This window comes from Cornus florida, unplaced genomic scaffold (assembly GCF_030987335.1).
Source record: "Cornus florida cultivar Cherokee Brave unplaced genomic scaffold, ASM3098733v1 CherokeeBrave_3.0.0_Hap2_Chr06, whole genome shotgun sequence".
Lineage (NCBI taxonomy): Eukaryota > Viridiplantae > Streptophyta > Magnoliopsida > Cornales > Cornaceae > Cornus > Cornus florida.
In genome coordinates, this window is record NW_026775576.1 from 44,546,746 (window position 1) to 44,564,621 (window position 17,876).

A 17,876-nucleotide genomic window follows, 5' to 3' on the forward strand; every position below is an offset into this window, starting at 1 on the left:
AATGTAATTATATTATATTTAAATTTTTAGAATTTTAATGTAAAAATTTATATGTCGATGGTGTGGAGTTTGAAAGCTTTTCTAAAAAATTAATTGTGTAATCCATTTTTTAATAATAAATAGTGTATAATTCGGTTAATTTTTTTATTATTATAAATATTTCATTTATAACTTTTCGCTCAAAATAATAAATTGTACCACGTCATGATATCACTTGATATATGTAGATCTCATTAGTTAGTTTTCTTTGCCCTTCATATTTTAGTTTAGTATTTAAGTACATGATACCTAAAACTTAATCAATAAAATGTAAGATCATCTCGTATTCAACAAATTAAATCCAGGTAACATCATAAAATTAGGGTAATGTGCAAAACATCCCCTTTAACTATTGTTCTTTTGCAAATAATTTCCTGAACTACAAATTACCCCCCTTCCCCCGAAACTATTAATTTATTATAATTAAGGACAAATGCATCATAAAAGATTATTTTATCAAATCTTAGAAAATTTTTCATTTCTTATTAAATTATTTTTATTATATTTTCTTCTATCTAAATATTAATTATACCATTTACCTTAATTTTATTATTAGTATCAATTAATCATAAAAATGGAAAAAATAAATAGATTTGTAAGTACTATTTTCTAAAATGATTAATTTATTATTAATACTTTACTATTTATAATATAATTTATTATATTCAATTTTAAAAAAATTTACCATACAAAATTGCTTCTTTTTTATATAATATATTCCTAAAATTTTTAATAAATTACTTAAATAAAAAATGTCTTTGGAGCTTCCTCTTTCTTTCTTTCAGACATTATTTAGGATGACAAGAACCCTCGACCACCTACTAATAAATTTACGTTTTGATTAGTGGAAGTCTTTTTACGGTTCGACTAGTGGGGGGCAAATACTGAAATTACACTATTATTAACCCACCAACGACCACCTAATTAATAGGTCATCTTTTAATATCTCATTTATTTTTTTATGAGTCACTTCTTCTTTTTCTCTTTTTTTTTTTATTTTATTTTTTTATTTTTTATGAGCAAATCTTCAAACAAAGTGAAATTAGGTGAATTGTTAGGTCACTTTCTTCAATAAACGAGAGGACCTACTCACAGAGCAATTTTCAAAGAACTTTTTTTCTTTTTTTTTTTTTTTTCTTTTTTTTCATTTACAATTTCTGTGATATTTCTGATTTTCGGCATTTTTCATTTATTCCAGAATTTTGTTAATGCGAGGGTATTTTCGTCATTTCCCGTTTTGCGTACTAGACACCGTGGGGTGTGCCGCGATGTGTTGGATGGTTGGTTGGGGCATTCCATTGAGTTCAGGACTCTTGGAAATGCAAGGTTAAATATTTTCGCATTTTTTTCGTTTTTCGAACCGAACGGTCCCGTGTGGGACCCGTTAATGGTATTGTCATGCATTGGGATTTTGGTTGGGTCCATTTACATTTTATGCATTTTATTTGATGTATTTTATGTGGGTTTTATTTGATTGGGTGCATGTATATAAATTGGTGGGAATTAATAAAGAAAAGAAAAAAAAAATAAATTAAATTTTGGTGGGATCCACAATTATCACCTTTTAGAGGCCAAAAGGCCATTGAAGCCTCACAATTATCTCTCACTCCTGTAAGCCTCTCTCTCCCAATTCTGAACTTTTCTTTTTTCTTTATTTTAGGCATCAAACTTCAAATCTTGATTACTCCTTCAATACTTGGAGTTTTTAGAAGCCGTTTGCTGCAAATCGAAACCCCCGGCGAGGCCTTCGAATCCATACCAGCAATTTCAGTTTTGGTGCTCTCTAGTATTTTCGAAATTTGAGACCTATTTAAGGGTTTTGTATTACACTTGAGGTAGGGGTTTCTAATCCATGAAATTCTTGCTCCCTTGTAAATTTTTCTTTGTTAATTATAGCTAAACATGCTTGATTTGAGATGAATGCCTCTAAAATGATTTGGTTTTGTATATGAAAATCATGATTATGTGTATATGTGGATTTGTGTGAAAAATATGCTTAAATGTTGATTTTATTTGCTTGTGTGTTTGTAAACTTGTTAAAATTTACTATGTGGAAAACATGTTTACGTGTAAATTCTTTTTATGCGTATGGTGTTAGTAATTTATTAGCAATTGTTAAATGAAAGCATGTTAATTTGTGAGTATAAAAGTCTTTCATTGTCATGACATTGAGAAAATATGTCATGTTCATGCATGTCATTGGGTATGAAAATAGGGAAAAGTGTTTCAAAATGAAAAAGGGAAATTTTGAGAAATAAACTTTGATTAAAGTGTTTTATGAAAAACCCGGTCGTCGCGGAGTCACCAAAGGGCTGGTAGGTTAATGTAACCTAGGGGGAACTAGGGAGATTAATGTAAACTAGCATTGTTGAGCTATCTGGGCCCCAAATGACGCTGCGGAGATACTAACAGTCAGGGACAGTAGCCAATCCTTCTCTCGGCGCTGAGGAATTACCGAAGGGGGTTACATTAACGGTTTGAAAGTGATGGATTTGGATGTTGAAAATGGGGAGCGACATCGGCATGCATCGCATTTCATAGCATCTCATTGTGTATGTTGAAATTGATTATTATGTTGTATATTTTTTTCGACATAGCATGACCCCACCCCCTATTGTTTTATTCTTTGTTTGGATTCACGGGAACACAAAAGGTGTGTCTTAGGCACCGCCTACTGAGCAAATTGCTCACCCTATTATTTAATAATTTTTTTTCAGGAAACGGGAAAGAAGTGACGGATGACGTTCCACCACAAGCCTAATTTGGATTTAGAAGATTTTTTTGCTATTTTTGTATTAAGTCCCATATTTTTGTAAAACCTTAATTTGTTATATTTGGTATAGAGGTTTGTAAACCCTTGTTATTGTAATTATAATTATGAACTGTAACTTTAGTATAAGTTGTCCAAACGTTGTAAGATATGTACTTTAGATCTTAACCATATATTTTGGGACTATAATTATGATAATTTGGATTAAATGGTATGTGGATGTTCCACCATGAGATGAACCATGTCGAGGTATAATGAACGGATGAATGGGATGCTGTAATATATGATTTGTATTGTGTGTTGAGACAGGCTGGATATGTCTTGAAAGGCCAAGAAGGGCCATTGCGTTTTTATTTGAACAGGTGGTTATAAGCCCCTTTTTAGGGGAGGTCATGCCAAATTTTTTTTTAAATCTTTTTTTTTTTTTAAAAAAAAGGGTATCAGTTTAGGGTTGTTACAATATTGGTCGTTACAATATTGTTATCTAACATACCTTATTAACCGAGACAACTACTTGAATCCACACTATCACACCAACTCAACCTGCGATACCGTACTCTCACTATTCCTGACAAACCAAAACAATCATGGACCTTTGACCTGGCATCATGCTAAAGATGGACTGACTCAGAAGAAATGGTTGGCCAGGCCATTCTCATCATCGATCTGATCATTGATTATTGAAGATCTTGTTTTGAGAATTTGTGTCGTGGGCACAGGATAATACGTTTTATTATTTTGGTGACTTATGATTATGTAGTCGTTAGGAGATTCATTGTTTAATCATCTTGAGGTTGTTGAATGTAATGATTGCCAAATGGTGCGGTTGGTGGTCGCTTGTCCAGATATATGATGGTGTAGTTAAGTATTGGATAGTGAGTGTTTGGTCTGACAAAGATGTATAGGATAGAGTTGAACTTGATTAAGAGATGAACGAGGTTCTTTGTCTAAAATTTAGTGTGTCAATTGAGGATGAATTGGGTTTGGATGTCGTCATGTGTGTTGGTATGATGACTATTCTTTTCGGGCTTGGTAGCTTTCTGTGGCAGTGTAGAGTGGATCGATGTCCGTTATGAGTCAAGCGTATGGTCTAGTTGGTCTTGTGTTATGATAAGGTGAGAAATGGGTAACCGCATTGGGCTTCTGTGGCAGTAGTGCGTGGTTGTCTGGTGACGTCGAGTGTCAAAGACAATAATATCAGCGAGTTCACAGTCTCGGGTTTTGTGAGGTGTTCTTGGAGAGTGTGTGACTGTGGGCCTTTTTTTTTTTAGGATGGTAGATTTTGAGGACGAAATCTCTTTAAGGACGGTAGATTGTGATATTTATGATTTTCGGCAATTTTCATTTTTTCCAGAATTTTGTTACTGCGAGGATATTTTTGTCATTTCTCGTTTTGCGTACTAGACACCGTGGGGTGTGCCGAGTGTGTCGGATGGTTGGTTGGGGCATTCCATTGAGTTCAGGACTCTTGGAAATGCAAGGTTAGACATTTTCGCATTTTTTCGTTTTTCGAGCCGGACAGTCCCGTGTGGGACTCGTTACTGGTATTGTCATGCATTAGGATTTTGGTTGGGTCCATTTACATTTTATGTATTTTATTTGATGTATTTTATGTGGGTTTTATTTGGTTGGGTGCATGTATATATATTGGTGGGAATTAATAAAGAAAAGAAAAAGGAAAATAAATTAAATTTTGGTGGGGTCCACCATTATCACTGTTTAGAGGCCAAAAGGCCATTGAAGCCTCACAATTATCTCTCACTCCTGTAAGCTTCTCTCTCCCAATTCTGAACTTTTCTTTTTTCTTTCTTTTAGGCATCAAACTTCAAATCTTGATTACTTTTTCAATACTTGGAGTTTTTAGAAGCCGTTTGCGGCAAATCGAAACCCCCGGCGAGGACTTCGAATCCATACCAGCAATTTCAGTTTTGATGCTCCCTAGTACTTTCAAAATTTGAGACCCATTTGAGACTTTTGCATTACACTTGAGGTAGGGGTTCCTAATCTATGAAATTCTTGCTCCCTTGTGAATTACTCTTTGTTAATTATAGCTAAACATGCTTGATTTGAGATGAATGCCTCTAAAATGATTTGGTTTTGTATATGAAATTCAAAATTATGTGTATATGTGAATTTGTGTGAAAAATATGCTTAAATGTTGATTTTATTTGCTTGTGTGTTTGTAAACTTGTTAAAATTTAATATGTGGAAAACATGTTTACGTGTAAATTCTTTTATGCCTATGGTGTTAGTAATTTATTAGCAATTGTTAAATGGAAGCATGTTAATTTGTGTAGCATAAAAGTCTTTCATTGTCATGACATTGAGAAAGTATGTCATGTTCATGCATGTCATTGGGCATGAAAATGGGGAAAAGTGTTTCAAAATGCAAAAAGGGAATTTTGGGAAAGAAGCTTTGATTAAAGTGTTTTATGAAAAACCCGGTCGCCGCGGAGTCAGGTAGGTTAATGTAACCTAGGGGGAACTAGAAAAATTGCCCTAGCGTGGTTGAGCTATCTGGGCCCCAAATGACGCTGCGGAGGTACCAGCGGTAAGGGACAGTAGCCAATCCTTCTCTCGACGCTGAGGATTTACTGAAAGGGGTTACATTAACGGTTTGAAAGTGATGGATTTGGATGTTGAAAATGGGGAGCGACATCGGCATGCATCGCATTTCATAGTATCTCATTGTGTATGTTGAAATTGATTATTATATTGTATATGTTTTTCGACATAGCATGACCCCATCCTCTATTGTTCTATTCTTTGTTTGGATTCACGGGGACACAAGAGGTGTGTCTTAGGCATCGCCTACTGAGCAAATTGCTCACCCTATTATTTAATAATTTTTTTTCCGGAAACGGGAAAGAAGTGACGGATGACGTTCCACCACAAGCCTAATTTGGATTTAGAAATTTTTTTTTGCTATTTTTGTACTAAGTCCTATATTTTTGTAAAACCTTAGTTTGTTATATTTGGTATAGAGGTTTGTAAACCCCTGTTATTGTAATTATAATTATGGACTGTACCTTTAGTATAAGTTGTCCAAACGTTGTAAGATATGTACTTTAGATCTTAACCATATATTTTGGGACTATAATTATGATAATTTGGATTAAATGGTATGTGGATGTTCCACCATGAAATGAATCATGTTGAGGTATAATGAACGGATGAATGGGATGCTGGAATTTATGATTTGTATTATGTGTTGGGACAGGCTGGATATGTCTTAAAAGGCCAAGAAGGGCCATTGCATTTTTATTTGAACAGGTGGTTGTAGGCCCCTTTTTAGGGGAGGTCATGCCAAATTTTTAAATTTTTTTTTTTTTTAAAAAAAAAAGGGTATCAGTTTAGGGTAGTTACAATTTCAAAGAACTTTATTTGATTTTCAATTTTTGTTGGGATTATCTGAAAAAAATCAAAGCAACAAATATATGTTTATAAAGTACTCTTGTTTGCCATTTTCTTTTTAAAGATTTAACAATGATTCTACTTGAATTGTTTAAAAAAAAATTCTACTTAGATTTTTATTCTAATGATTATTTTTTAAAAAAATTAAAGAAAAATTTAAGCAAATTTAATGAAGAATATGTCATCAAATTAATATCGATTTGTTTTATAATTTATTTTAATAAGAAAAAAAAAATTAAGTGCAATTCAATAAAAATGGTACTTGGTCATTTAATGAAAATAGTTTAAGCATTGGATATTTTGGAACAAAATGTGATTGTTCGGTGAGTATTATGCATAAAAATATACTTCAAAATGTGATTGTTATTTTCAAATTTTGACATAATTCAAAGGGGAATTTTTCACACTTTACTTTTATGAAATAAAATAAAAAATTGCCTCACTTGCTATCTTTTTCTTGTCCACCCAAAAGGAATACATCATCAACCCTATGCCCTTTTTCTACAAAGAACTTTAATGATAAGAACCTTCAAATTAACCACACACTAATAAATTTGAAATGAATGTGTAAATTCCCTCAATTTGAAATGAATGTGTGTCCCTTTTTCCACAAAGACCGTATATAGAGAATGAGTCAATGACAAGAACCTTCAACCCACTAACAAATTTACCTTTTGACTAGGTGGAGGAGACTCTTTATTCGTTTTACACCTTTGGAGCTTCATCTCCACTAACAAATTTACCTTTTGACTAGGTGGAGGAGACTCTTTATTCGTTTTACACTTTTGAAGCTTTATCTCTCCATTTTTTAGACATTATTTAATTCAAGTCTTTTCCGCATGTGTTTCTTTTTTTCACAAAGACCTTAGCAAGATATAGAGTTAATGACGAGAACCTTCAACCACTCGCCAACAAATTTACTAAACAACAATTACCATAATGAGAGGGCAGATAGATGTTATTTCACCACTCAGGGGAGAGACAAAATGACATAAAAAATTTATTTTCTTTAACAAATTTTTTCGGCACTCGAGGCGGAGATAGATGTTATTTCACCACTAGAGCATACACATGTTATTGTTTCGCTTCCGACATCAAAATTCACAATGAGAGGCTCAAGGCCTACATGGAACAAATATTCAAACAACTTTTATCATGATTTATATGGAAGGAGTTCTCATGCTACTCCTTAGGTCACTTTCTTCACAAAGGGCCTACCGAGAGAGGAAAATTCAAAGTTATGAAAATATCAAAGTAACAAATACATATTTATAAGTATTCTTGTTTGTCATTTCTTTTTTAAAGATTTAACAATGATAGTAATAAACACCTAAAATTAAAATTAGTCTACACAAGATCTTACATAAAACCTCATAGAATCAAAACTTGCACATATACCTGGAATAAAGGCTCATGCTTGGTTCATTTGGCTAATCGTGAGTGCAGGTTTGGTGTCACGCCCCGAATTTTCTAAATAAAATCCTCAATTTATTCAAATCAAAATACATCAATATTCACCTAGTATCACAAAAATAAATTCTCTAAATATTGATACAAAATCAATTCCTCAAATATGAAAATACAAAATTCTCTAAATAAATAAAATAAATCCTCAAGAATCATCGGAACCTGAAACTGTAGGGGGGGAGATGGGGAAGTCCCAATAGAAAAAATCATAACAAGAATTGTATGGAGGTTTAATAAAACAACTTCACAAAATATACACGTTCAGGTGAATATATAAACAAAATACATATACATTTAATTAAAATATTTAATAAAAATTATTTAAAACAATATCACCCCAAACCATTCAAGATATAGAGAATTCTACACTGTAAAATAAATCATTAATCTGAGCATGAACATCCGCACTGTCTTTCCTCAATTTTCGTGTCTCTGCATACTCTCTCAATTTTTTAATGTTTTTTTTAACTCTAATTTTCTCTTTTCTGTAAACTCACTTAGTGCATGAAACACTCTAATACATATACTTCAATAAATAGGCAATTCCACCAACACCCAACAAAATATCCTACTGCTCACCCTTCTTTATCATCATTCCATCTGATACCTCTCAAGCATCTTATTTATTACATATATATCATCAATGGAATAAATAATAATAAATATATTTTTATATGAATTTAAATAAATAAAAAATAAAAAATATATACATCATGACCTTTTATAATTTTATTTAAACTTAATATATAGACGCTCTCACGACATATATGTCATCACCTTTATAATTTTATTTAAACCTAATATATAGACGCTCTTCTGGCTTTCAAAAAATTTAGACTAAGACGCTTTTGCACTCTCGTTTTCACTTCCGCTCTATGTGACTTAGTACATATCAATTTTTCGATCTTTAGCATTAAATCACTTAAACTAGGTCCAAACATTTTGTGTCCACTAAATAGGAAAAAGAAAAGAAAAATTATTCATAATCGTGAAGGTAAACTTTCATTTAAAAAAAAAAAAAATTAATATGTAGGTAAAAAGTTGAATGATTTAGAACTTTAGTGGGAAAGAATTGTAAAAGTAAGATTTATATGTCATATAAAAAACATATAAAATGTCTTCAAAAAAATGTTGATGATATGTGTCACCATTTAAAGAGGAGGAGTTCCTTAAAACAAATCACCACAAACGTGACACATAAAAAGTGATATATGTCAACATTTAGACTTAGCGTTTTTATTGGGAAGTTTCTCATAGGATGCCATAATTATTACACCGAAATATCCAACCACTTGCATTACACCTCAGTTTGGAAGGAAATTTCTTGGATATCACACACAGACATCAACAGCCCTATATAATTAAGAAGACTGAGATTCTAACTTGAAGTACCAAAATTGCTTTTGAGTCATCTTACACAAACAAATCACCCACTGTGAATGGTTCCTCCTCCTCCTCCTCCTCCTCAATGGAATTATGACGTCTTCTTAAGTTTTAGAGGTGAAGACACCCGCAAACACTTTGTAGATCATCTCTATTGTGCTCTAGAACAGAAAGGAATTTACGCTTTCAAAGATGACGAGAAACTTGAGAGAGGAAAATCAATTTCTCCAGAACTCATCAAGGCTATAAAGGAATCGAGAATTGCAATCATCATTTTCTCAACAAACTATGCTTCTTCCACTTGGTGCTTGGATGAACTGGTGGAGATCATTCGATGCAAGAGCACAATGGGACAGACAGTTTTGCCCATCTTCTACAACGTGGATCCCTCCCGAGTAAGGAAACAAAAGAAGAGTTTTGGAAAAGCATTTCGCAAGCATGAAGAAGCTTTCGGGAAGGACGACCAAAAGGTGCAAAGCTGGAGAAATGCTTTGGTTGAGGCAGCAAACTTAAGTGGGTTCGAGCCAAAAAAAATTGCAAATGGGTACGTAATTAATTTCCAACTCAAACAGAGTATGTTTCTATCAGTATTTAGCTGTATTGTTTTATTTGTTATTATTTATTGTCTTCAGCAATATTAACATCTTTAGTTATATAAACGATTTTGTACGTGGATTGGAGTTCATTTTGATATTAGATTGAGTAGTTATATCTATGAATTCTTAGTACTTTTTTTTTTGTCTTTTTTGGGGCCTATATATATATATATATATTTATATAGCTAGGGCCCTATATGAAATCTTCACCCGAATATCAGAATATGGTCCAGTGTATCACCTCTAATTAGTTTATCGTGCTTAATTATTCTTGAGTCTATCATCTCTAATTAGTTTCCTAGTTGATTTAGAGTATGAGTAAGAAGAAACCAGGGCAGCGTTATATTAAGGTTTCAAGATTTGTGATTTTTAATGAACAGATATATACTAAGTGCAGTAGCGACTGTCGGAATAGCATAATTTTAGTTAGTAAATTTGTGAAGTCCGCTGTAAAATTCAGAGAGTTGTGACAAATGACATTCAAGTAGTGTGCATGATTTATCGTTGTATCCATACTTGTGATTTTATGATAAACATAATAATTTGATCTGTTTATATATATATATATATGATTTCATGATCAATTGAATAAAATCCAGCACAAAGTTTCTTGGTTTTTCACTGACCCTGCCATTCTGGACTATTTAGGTCGGCACCTTTGCCAAGGCCAAAAAAATAAAATAAAAAGGGTCAGCCCAATATTAGCGCGCTCTTTTATTTTCCTAATTAATACAATTTATAGCAAAATTGAACATTTTAAAATTTCATTATTATTTGATCAAATTCACCATTTAAAATGATTAAATTTTAAAATAAATATGGAGGTTGCACCGATTAGAAAAAAAAAAAAAAAAAAAAAAAAAAACACACACATATACATACGGGATAAAATTGTTGAACCAATGATTATATGCACTTTTATTTTCTAAGATATTTTTCCTTGCTCTTACTACGTGGCTGCCTCGTATTAGTACCATTTTACATCCACCATGCATAGACCTATATAGAATTTTTTTATAAAAGATATCATGACTTCGTTTGTAAATTTTCCCACTAATATATATTTTATCAACTTTTTAATATGTATTACTCTAATTCTATCAATTTGATTTATAAATTTAGTTGTTTATCCTATTATCTCGTATATTAGTTATAATTGATAGAAATATTCATTATAGTAACTTCAATCTTTATCTCTTATATTAATACAATCAAACCCACACACTCGATTTTTTTTAAAATATGTTTCGTACTTGATAGGCATGAGGCACAATTTATTCAGAAAATTGTTCAAGAGATTATGGAAAAATTGGGGAGGCATATACCATTAGATGTTGCCAAATTCTCGGTGGGGATAGATTCTCGTGTAAATAAAGTGATCACTATGTTGTACAATGGGCAAAAGGATGTGCGCATTGTAGGGATTTATGGAGCTGGCGGGATAGGAAAGACAACGATTGCTAGAGCTGTTTTCAACCGAAAATCTGGTGAATTTGAAAGTCGTTGTTTCCTTGCAAATGTGAGAGAAGAGTCCAAAAAACATGGTCTTGTGTATCTCCAACAAAAACTCTTGAAGGGAATCCTAAAGGAAGGAGATTTAAATATAAGTGATGTTGGCCACGGGATCAATGTGATAAAGAGAAGACTCCAACACAAGAAGGTTCTTGTAGTTATCGATGATGTGAATAGTTTGGAGCAATTAGAAAGTCTAGCTGGGGGAAATTACTGGTTTGGTGGTTTTGGAAGTGAGATCATCATAACAACTAGAGATAAACGTGTGTTGGAACAGTGTGAAGTTCTTGATAATGAAATCTACATGGTTGAGCTGTTGAATGACGATGAAGCTCTTGGACTCTTTAGTTGGAATGCCTTCAAGAAGAACTATCCTGAAGAGAATTATTTGCAACTCTCATGGAGTGTAATTAATTATGCTCAAGGCCTCCCATTAGCTCTTCAAGTTTTGGGTTCTCTTTTATTTAAAAGAAGTATAGAATATTGGGAAGATGAACTGGAGAGATTGAAAAAAATTCCAAATAAAAAAATTTATGAAGTTCTAAAGGTAAGTTTTGATGGCCTTGATGATTCAGAGAAGAATCTATTCCTTGATATCCCTTGTTTCTTTAAAGGGGATGATAAAGATGAAGTAATGAGTATATTGGGCAGTGAGTTTCCCTCGCGAATTCCAATTCTTATCGAACGTTCCTTGATAACTATCTCGAAGGGCAATAGGTTGTGGATGCATGATTTGATACAAGAAATGGGTTGGAAAATTGTTCATGAAGAATCACCTGATGATCCTGGCAAATGCAGCAGGTTGCACTTTTATAAAGATATCTATAAAGTACTCAAAGATAATACGGTATGTTCACCCATATATAATTTTCTTTCCACATGTAAATAGTTCAAAAAAACATAGGCTTTTCTTTATCTTTATTTTTATTTTTATTTTTAATTTCTTCATATAAGCAGCTACAAAACTAGTATAATTCTAATTAGGTTTTAACATAATGTGGTAACTTACACGCAAGTTTCTTTCCGTAGCAAGTAGTTCAAAAAACATAGGCTTTGCTTCATCTTTATGGTTTTTTTTTTTTTTTTTTTTTTTTTTTTTTTTTTGTCCTTCATATAATACTTGTATAAATCTAATTAGGTTTTAACATAATGTGGTAACTTATACCATGGCCTTGGTTATCAGGGGACAGAAAAAATTGAAGGCATCATGCTAGACATATATCAACGCCATCTACCAGAGGAGTTGTTAGACCATCGATTAGAGGACTTACATGTAAATGTTGATGCCTTTGCGAAGATGAAGGGACTTAAACTGCTCAAACTCAGTGGCATACGGCTTCGTGGACGCCTTACATATCTTTCAAATGATTTACGTTATCTTCATTTGGAAGATTATCGGGGAAGATTTTTGCCATCCAATTTCCATCCAGAAAATCTTGTTCAACTTCACCTCCCTCGTAGCCAAATCCAACAAATTCCAATGGACATCAAGGTATGATGACAGTTTATTTACATATGAATTGTATTGAAACTGATTTATTTCTTGCATTGCTTGTTTGCTTAACAGTTTATAGGGATGTTAAAACATCTCAATTTCGGTGGTTCCCCATATTTGAAAAAAATTCCTGATCTGTCCAATTTCCCACTTCTTGAGGAATTAAATCTTCAATGTTGTAAAAATCTAGTTGAGATTCACCTTTCCAGTGGAGTCCATGAGAGGCTTGTTAGCGTGAATCTCCGTAGATGTAAAAAACTTAGTCGTCTCCCAAGAAGCATCAAGTTGAAAATTTTGAAACATTTTTATCTCTCTGGATGCTCAAAACTTGAGAAATTTCCAGAGGTTCAGGAAGGTACGGATTGTTTGGAGGAGCTTCGTTTAGGCTGGAGTGGAATAAAAGATTTACCCTCATCAATGGAACATCTTACTGGGCTTAAAATTTTACAACTAACAGGCTGCCGGAAGCTTAAAAGTGTTCCAAACAACATGTTTTCTGGAATGAAGGATTTAAAGTGGCTTTGGATGGATGGAACTTCTATAGAACAGGTACCATCATCCATTGTACACTTGAGTAAGCTTGCTGAGCTCAATCTCAGTGAATATCCCAAGAGGACAAGTTCATGGATGCCAAAATCATTCCAGCTGGGAAAGAGAACAACAAATGTTGCTAATTCAACTTATTTGCCAAAATCAATCCAGCTAGGCAGTTTGTGCAATTTAATTGATTTACAACTCCGGAGATGCAATTTGTCTGAAGAATCCTTATCCAGTTTTGTCCACCTATCATTGCTGCAAAGATTAGATCTAAGTCAAAACAATTTCGCAAGCGTACCAGCAAGCTTCAAACAACTCACAAGGCTCACAGATCCGGATTTGAGAGATTGCACAAGCCTCCGAAAGTTGACGTCACTTCCGTCATCTATAAGGGATATTAATGCAGCTGGTTGCAAATCATTGGAAGAGTGTTGGTTTCCACCAAGTGTAGGCAGTCCAGACGATCGGCACTTCTACTTCACAGACTGCTACAACATGCCAAATCTATTATCACAAAGTCAACTTCAGGTTCATCCCTCCTCTGTCCCTCTTCAAACTTAATTGTTCTATACTTAATTAATTACAAAACCATCATGATTTGAACCGGGGTTTTGCGCGCTTCACATTAGTCTTCTTTCTATTTTATTGAATTTATAAAGGAGTTGACACCTAATTAAAAAAAAAATGGAATGAAAATTTTAAAAGAAATTTATGTAGAATAATAACAAGTTTATTATTAAGGAAATTGAAGAAATTGGTTTCCATAGTATTGGATTTTGCTCATTATTTTGCTTTTTCTTTATGTTGTTCATCTATACAGGCCATGTTAATTAGAGGTCCCAAGGAGAGCTATTGCAGACCCAAGGCTCCATTTTAACAGAAATCCAAGAAGACGGTTCTGAAAATGTGAAACAAACATAGAAACAGCAAAGGATCCTTTTAGAAATATTTCTGTATGTTGTCAATTTTATTTTTATTTTTATTTTTATTTTTATTTTTGTTTTCTAATGTAATTAAGAATTTCAATTGTGATGAAAATGTGTTTTATTTTTATGACAATCTAGCCTTAAACTCACTGTATGTCACTTGAAAAAATGAGCACAAATAAGAAGGAACTTTGTTTAATTTTATATCATAATGTGAACTTTGGTACTATACATACAATCACTATTGCCAAAAAAAGATAAAAGAAGAAACAAAAAAAAATAAAAAATAAGCAGAACTTCATGTACAAGCATGCATTCTACAACACTTTCTTTTTTCAATTTTTTTTTTCCCGGCAATTAATTCCTGGAACGTTCAGTTTCTCAACCAACGTTCAAAGTGGTATTTTTTTAGTGTCTCCACATTTATTCATAATAATAATTTATTCTCATTTTTATCCTTTGATGCACTAACAAACACCACCAATATCATAATGTGAACCTTGGTACTATACATACAATCACTATTGCCAAAAAAAAAGATAAAAGAAGAAACAAAAAGATAAAAAAAAAAAAAAAGAACTTCATGTACAAGCCTGCATTCTACAACACTTACTTTTTAAAATTTTTTTTTCCCGGCAATTAATTCCAGGAACGTTCACTTTCTCAACCAACATTCAAAGCGGTATTTTTTGTAGTGTCTCCACATTTATTCATAATAATAATTTATTCTCATTTTTATCCTTTGATGCACTAACAAACACCACCATCAATTTCAAGGTAATTTTGCAATTACAAATTCCTAATTCCAAAGCATAAAAACTGTTGCATGGAACGAGCTTTTTGGTCATGTTTCTTTTGACCATAGACCAATAAAAAGGCAAACACAGTGTACAAGACTCCCGCCCTTACGGAGTCGGGAGAAGGCCAGAACCCTAACACGATTATGTCAAATCCATATATTCACAAAGATCATGCCTGGTTCACTTGGTCTCTGGTAATTAATAATCACCGAGTCTTACATGATACTCCATCACTGAAATTGAAGTTCTTCATCATGTTCAACGAAATTAAAACTATTGCCTCAAAACCCATTCCCACATTTGATCATTTCAATTAGGATTTAAAGAAATTTTAAATAAAATCCAACCCACTCCCTCAAGTTCTTTGATAAAATCCAATATAGAAAGAGAACAAATAAAAGAATAAGAGATGTTATAGCGTAAAAAGAGCCAAAGTGTGAGGACTTGCATTGACTATTGAAAATTTATTATTTATAATAATAAATAAATAAGCAAATAGTTACTTATTTAATAAACCCTTCAAATATAAGTTACATCATCAAAAATAACCAAATGTCCCCACATGCTATGACTTTCTTCCACAACAATAATTCATTCACAGGACAGAATTTGTGGGGAAAAAAAAAAATTCAGAATTTGTGGAAAAAAAAAATTCAGAATTTGTGAAGAAAATCTTTTGATTCAAATATATATAGAGAGAGTTCAGATGCATCTCTCCTATAATCAAGCAAGAGTTACAAGTTCATTCATTTATCAAAATGGAGCCTTAAACTCGCTGTACACTGCTTTAAAAATTGACCTCAATAAGAAGGAATTTTGTTCAGTATTTCACATCACAAAGTGAACTTTGGCACATTACTAATAAACAGAAAGAAAAATAATGAATTTCAAGTACATTCAATAACACATTTTCTTACAATAATTCTTATAACACATATACTTATGAAAGCACCTTCACTTTCTCAACTAGATTTAGAAACTGACATCCAAAGTCATATATTTTTTTGTCTCCCCATTTTTATCATAACCTCAGTTTGTTTTCATAACAACATCAAATATCAAAGCATGAAAAGTGGTACAAGGTTGGTCATGTTTCTTTTGACCATGGACAATCAGAACCCCTCAGAATAAAATGTGTGAGTCCAAACCTAATACTTAATTGTAAAAGGTACACTGCTTTAAAAATTGACCACAATAAGAAGGAATTTTGTTCAGTATTTCACATCACATGTTAATGTTGATGTAGGTTATGGATGTTAATGTTGATTGCAGTTGTAGTTGAAACATTGGTCGTAGTTGACACATTGGAAATAGATTAGAGAAGACGATGATGTACCTTGAATTCGAATTCTTGAATCAATGGAAATACATGTTTTTGGCACTTGTGATTTGCATGCTTTCAATTCCTTTATGTTATGCTCTCTATTCTAATAATGATTAAATGATTGCACAAGGAAAGGGGGAGATTTGTAAATCTCTTATTTATATGCCCTAAATTTCAGAACTTCAAAACTATGCACATTAATAGGGGGAGAACTACTCACATTCTTATTCTCATTTGACGAACACATCAATGATTTGTCATCATCAAAAAGGGGGAGATTGTTGACCTTGAATCTAAGGCTTTTGATGATCATAATTCATTAATGATGTTCTATGTTCACTAATGTCTTCTTGAGTGAAATTACAGATCAAAACTTTTATTAAACAAGGCATTGCAATAGAAGAGCAAAACTGAAGATGCAACCTAAGGCATGAGAAAAGGACTAAGGAATCAAGAGTCAAAGTCAAGCCTTCAACATCTCATCAGAATAGGGTTAGCTAGGATGGTGAGCGTTTTAGGAAACCTTGTTAAAGTACATATGAACATCTTGAAGCTCAAATTTTCCAAAACCATGCATATCATTTCATTCACAGTGTCCAAGGAACAAAGGACTAAAATGTAAAACATCATCTAAACATGTTCCTGAAAATAAAGGTCCATTTCAGTCTACCGAAATGAAAGGGCTTAATGAATCGGTCTACCGAAACAAAGATACTGAGAATCGACCAATCTCAAAACTATTTCGGTCGACCGAAATAACTGTAAGTTTTACTTCGGTTTACCGAAACAAAGATGCTGAGAATGATGAAACCATTTCGGTCGACTAAAACAGAAACATGTTTTACTTCGGTCTACCGAACCAAGAGTACTGAGAGGGTGATGACCAAGCTTAAAACCATTTCGGACGACCGAAACACAAGGGTGTTTCATTTCGGTCGACCAAAACTGCGTATTTCAAAATTCAAACGAGCATTTTTTCTTGAAGTGCGTGTCCAACAGCTATAACTCTTATCAGACATGTCTGGAAGTCTATTTAAAGACTTATGAACTTCATTAAATGATAAGCATTCATTTAAGATATACATCTCTGCAATCATACAACCCTTGTTCATCATCATACACATACTATATATCATCAAAGAGTATTGAGCTTAAAGTTATTCATACATACTCTAGAGTGAGCTGAATCTTGTACTTTAGATCTAAAATAGATCACTTTGTACTTCATTAATCTTGTTCAAATCTTGTAAGGGCTGGTGTGGCTCAAGAAAGTCTAAGATAAGGTGTTTCTCTTAGCACTTAGAAGCAAGGAAGAGTTTCTTGTAAAAAGTTTGCTCTCCACCCGCAAGGAGAAGCCATAGTGAATTGGGAAGTCTCAAGAGAGGTCTTGAGTCGAGGAGTAGGAGTTTCCAAACCTCGCTAAAATCGCTGAGTACACGTTTGCAACTTCTATCTCTATCTCTTATATTTATTGCTTCATGTATGTCTTGATATGCCTCTTCATAAATGTTGACAATTAAAGCTTAAAATTCAGATTTCATCATTCAATATTTGTCAAAGAATTTGAGTTTAACTCTAGCTGGTAAATCAATATTGAAAAATTGACCTTAGTT

At 32.9% G+C, this 17,876-nt stretch overlaps 1 protein-coding gene across 1 annotated transcript; it reads left to right on the top strand.

The window, feature by feature from the left end:
- The first annotated feature begins 8,974 nt into the window (after positions 1-8,974).
- On the top strand, positions 8,975-14,429 carry LOC132311407 (disease resistance protein RUN1-like). The gene is made up of 5 exons (XM_059809308.1): positions 8,975-9,617; positions 10,930-12,028; positions 12,365-12,673; positions 12,749-13,741; positions 14,034-14,429. The coding sequence occupies exons 1-5, from the start codon at positions 9,130-9,132 to the stop codon at positions 14,088-14,090; spliced, it is 2,946 nt and encodes a 981-aa protein (XP_059665291.1). The 5' UTR covers positions 8,975-9,129; the 3' UTR covers positions 14,091-14,429.
- Positions 14,430-17,876: the final 3,447 nt, after the last annotated feature.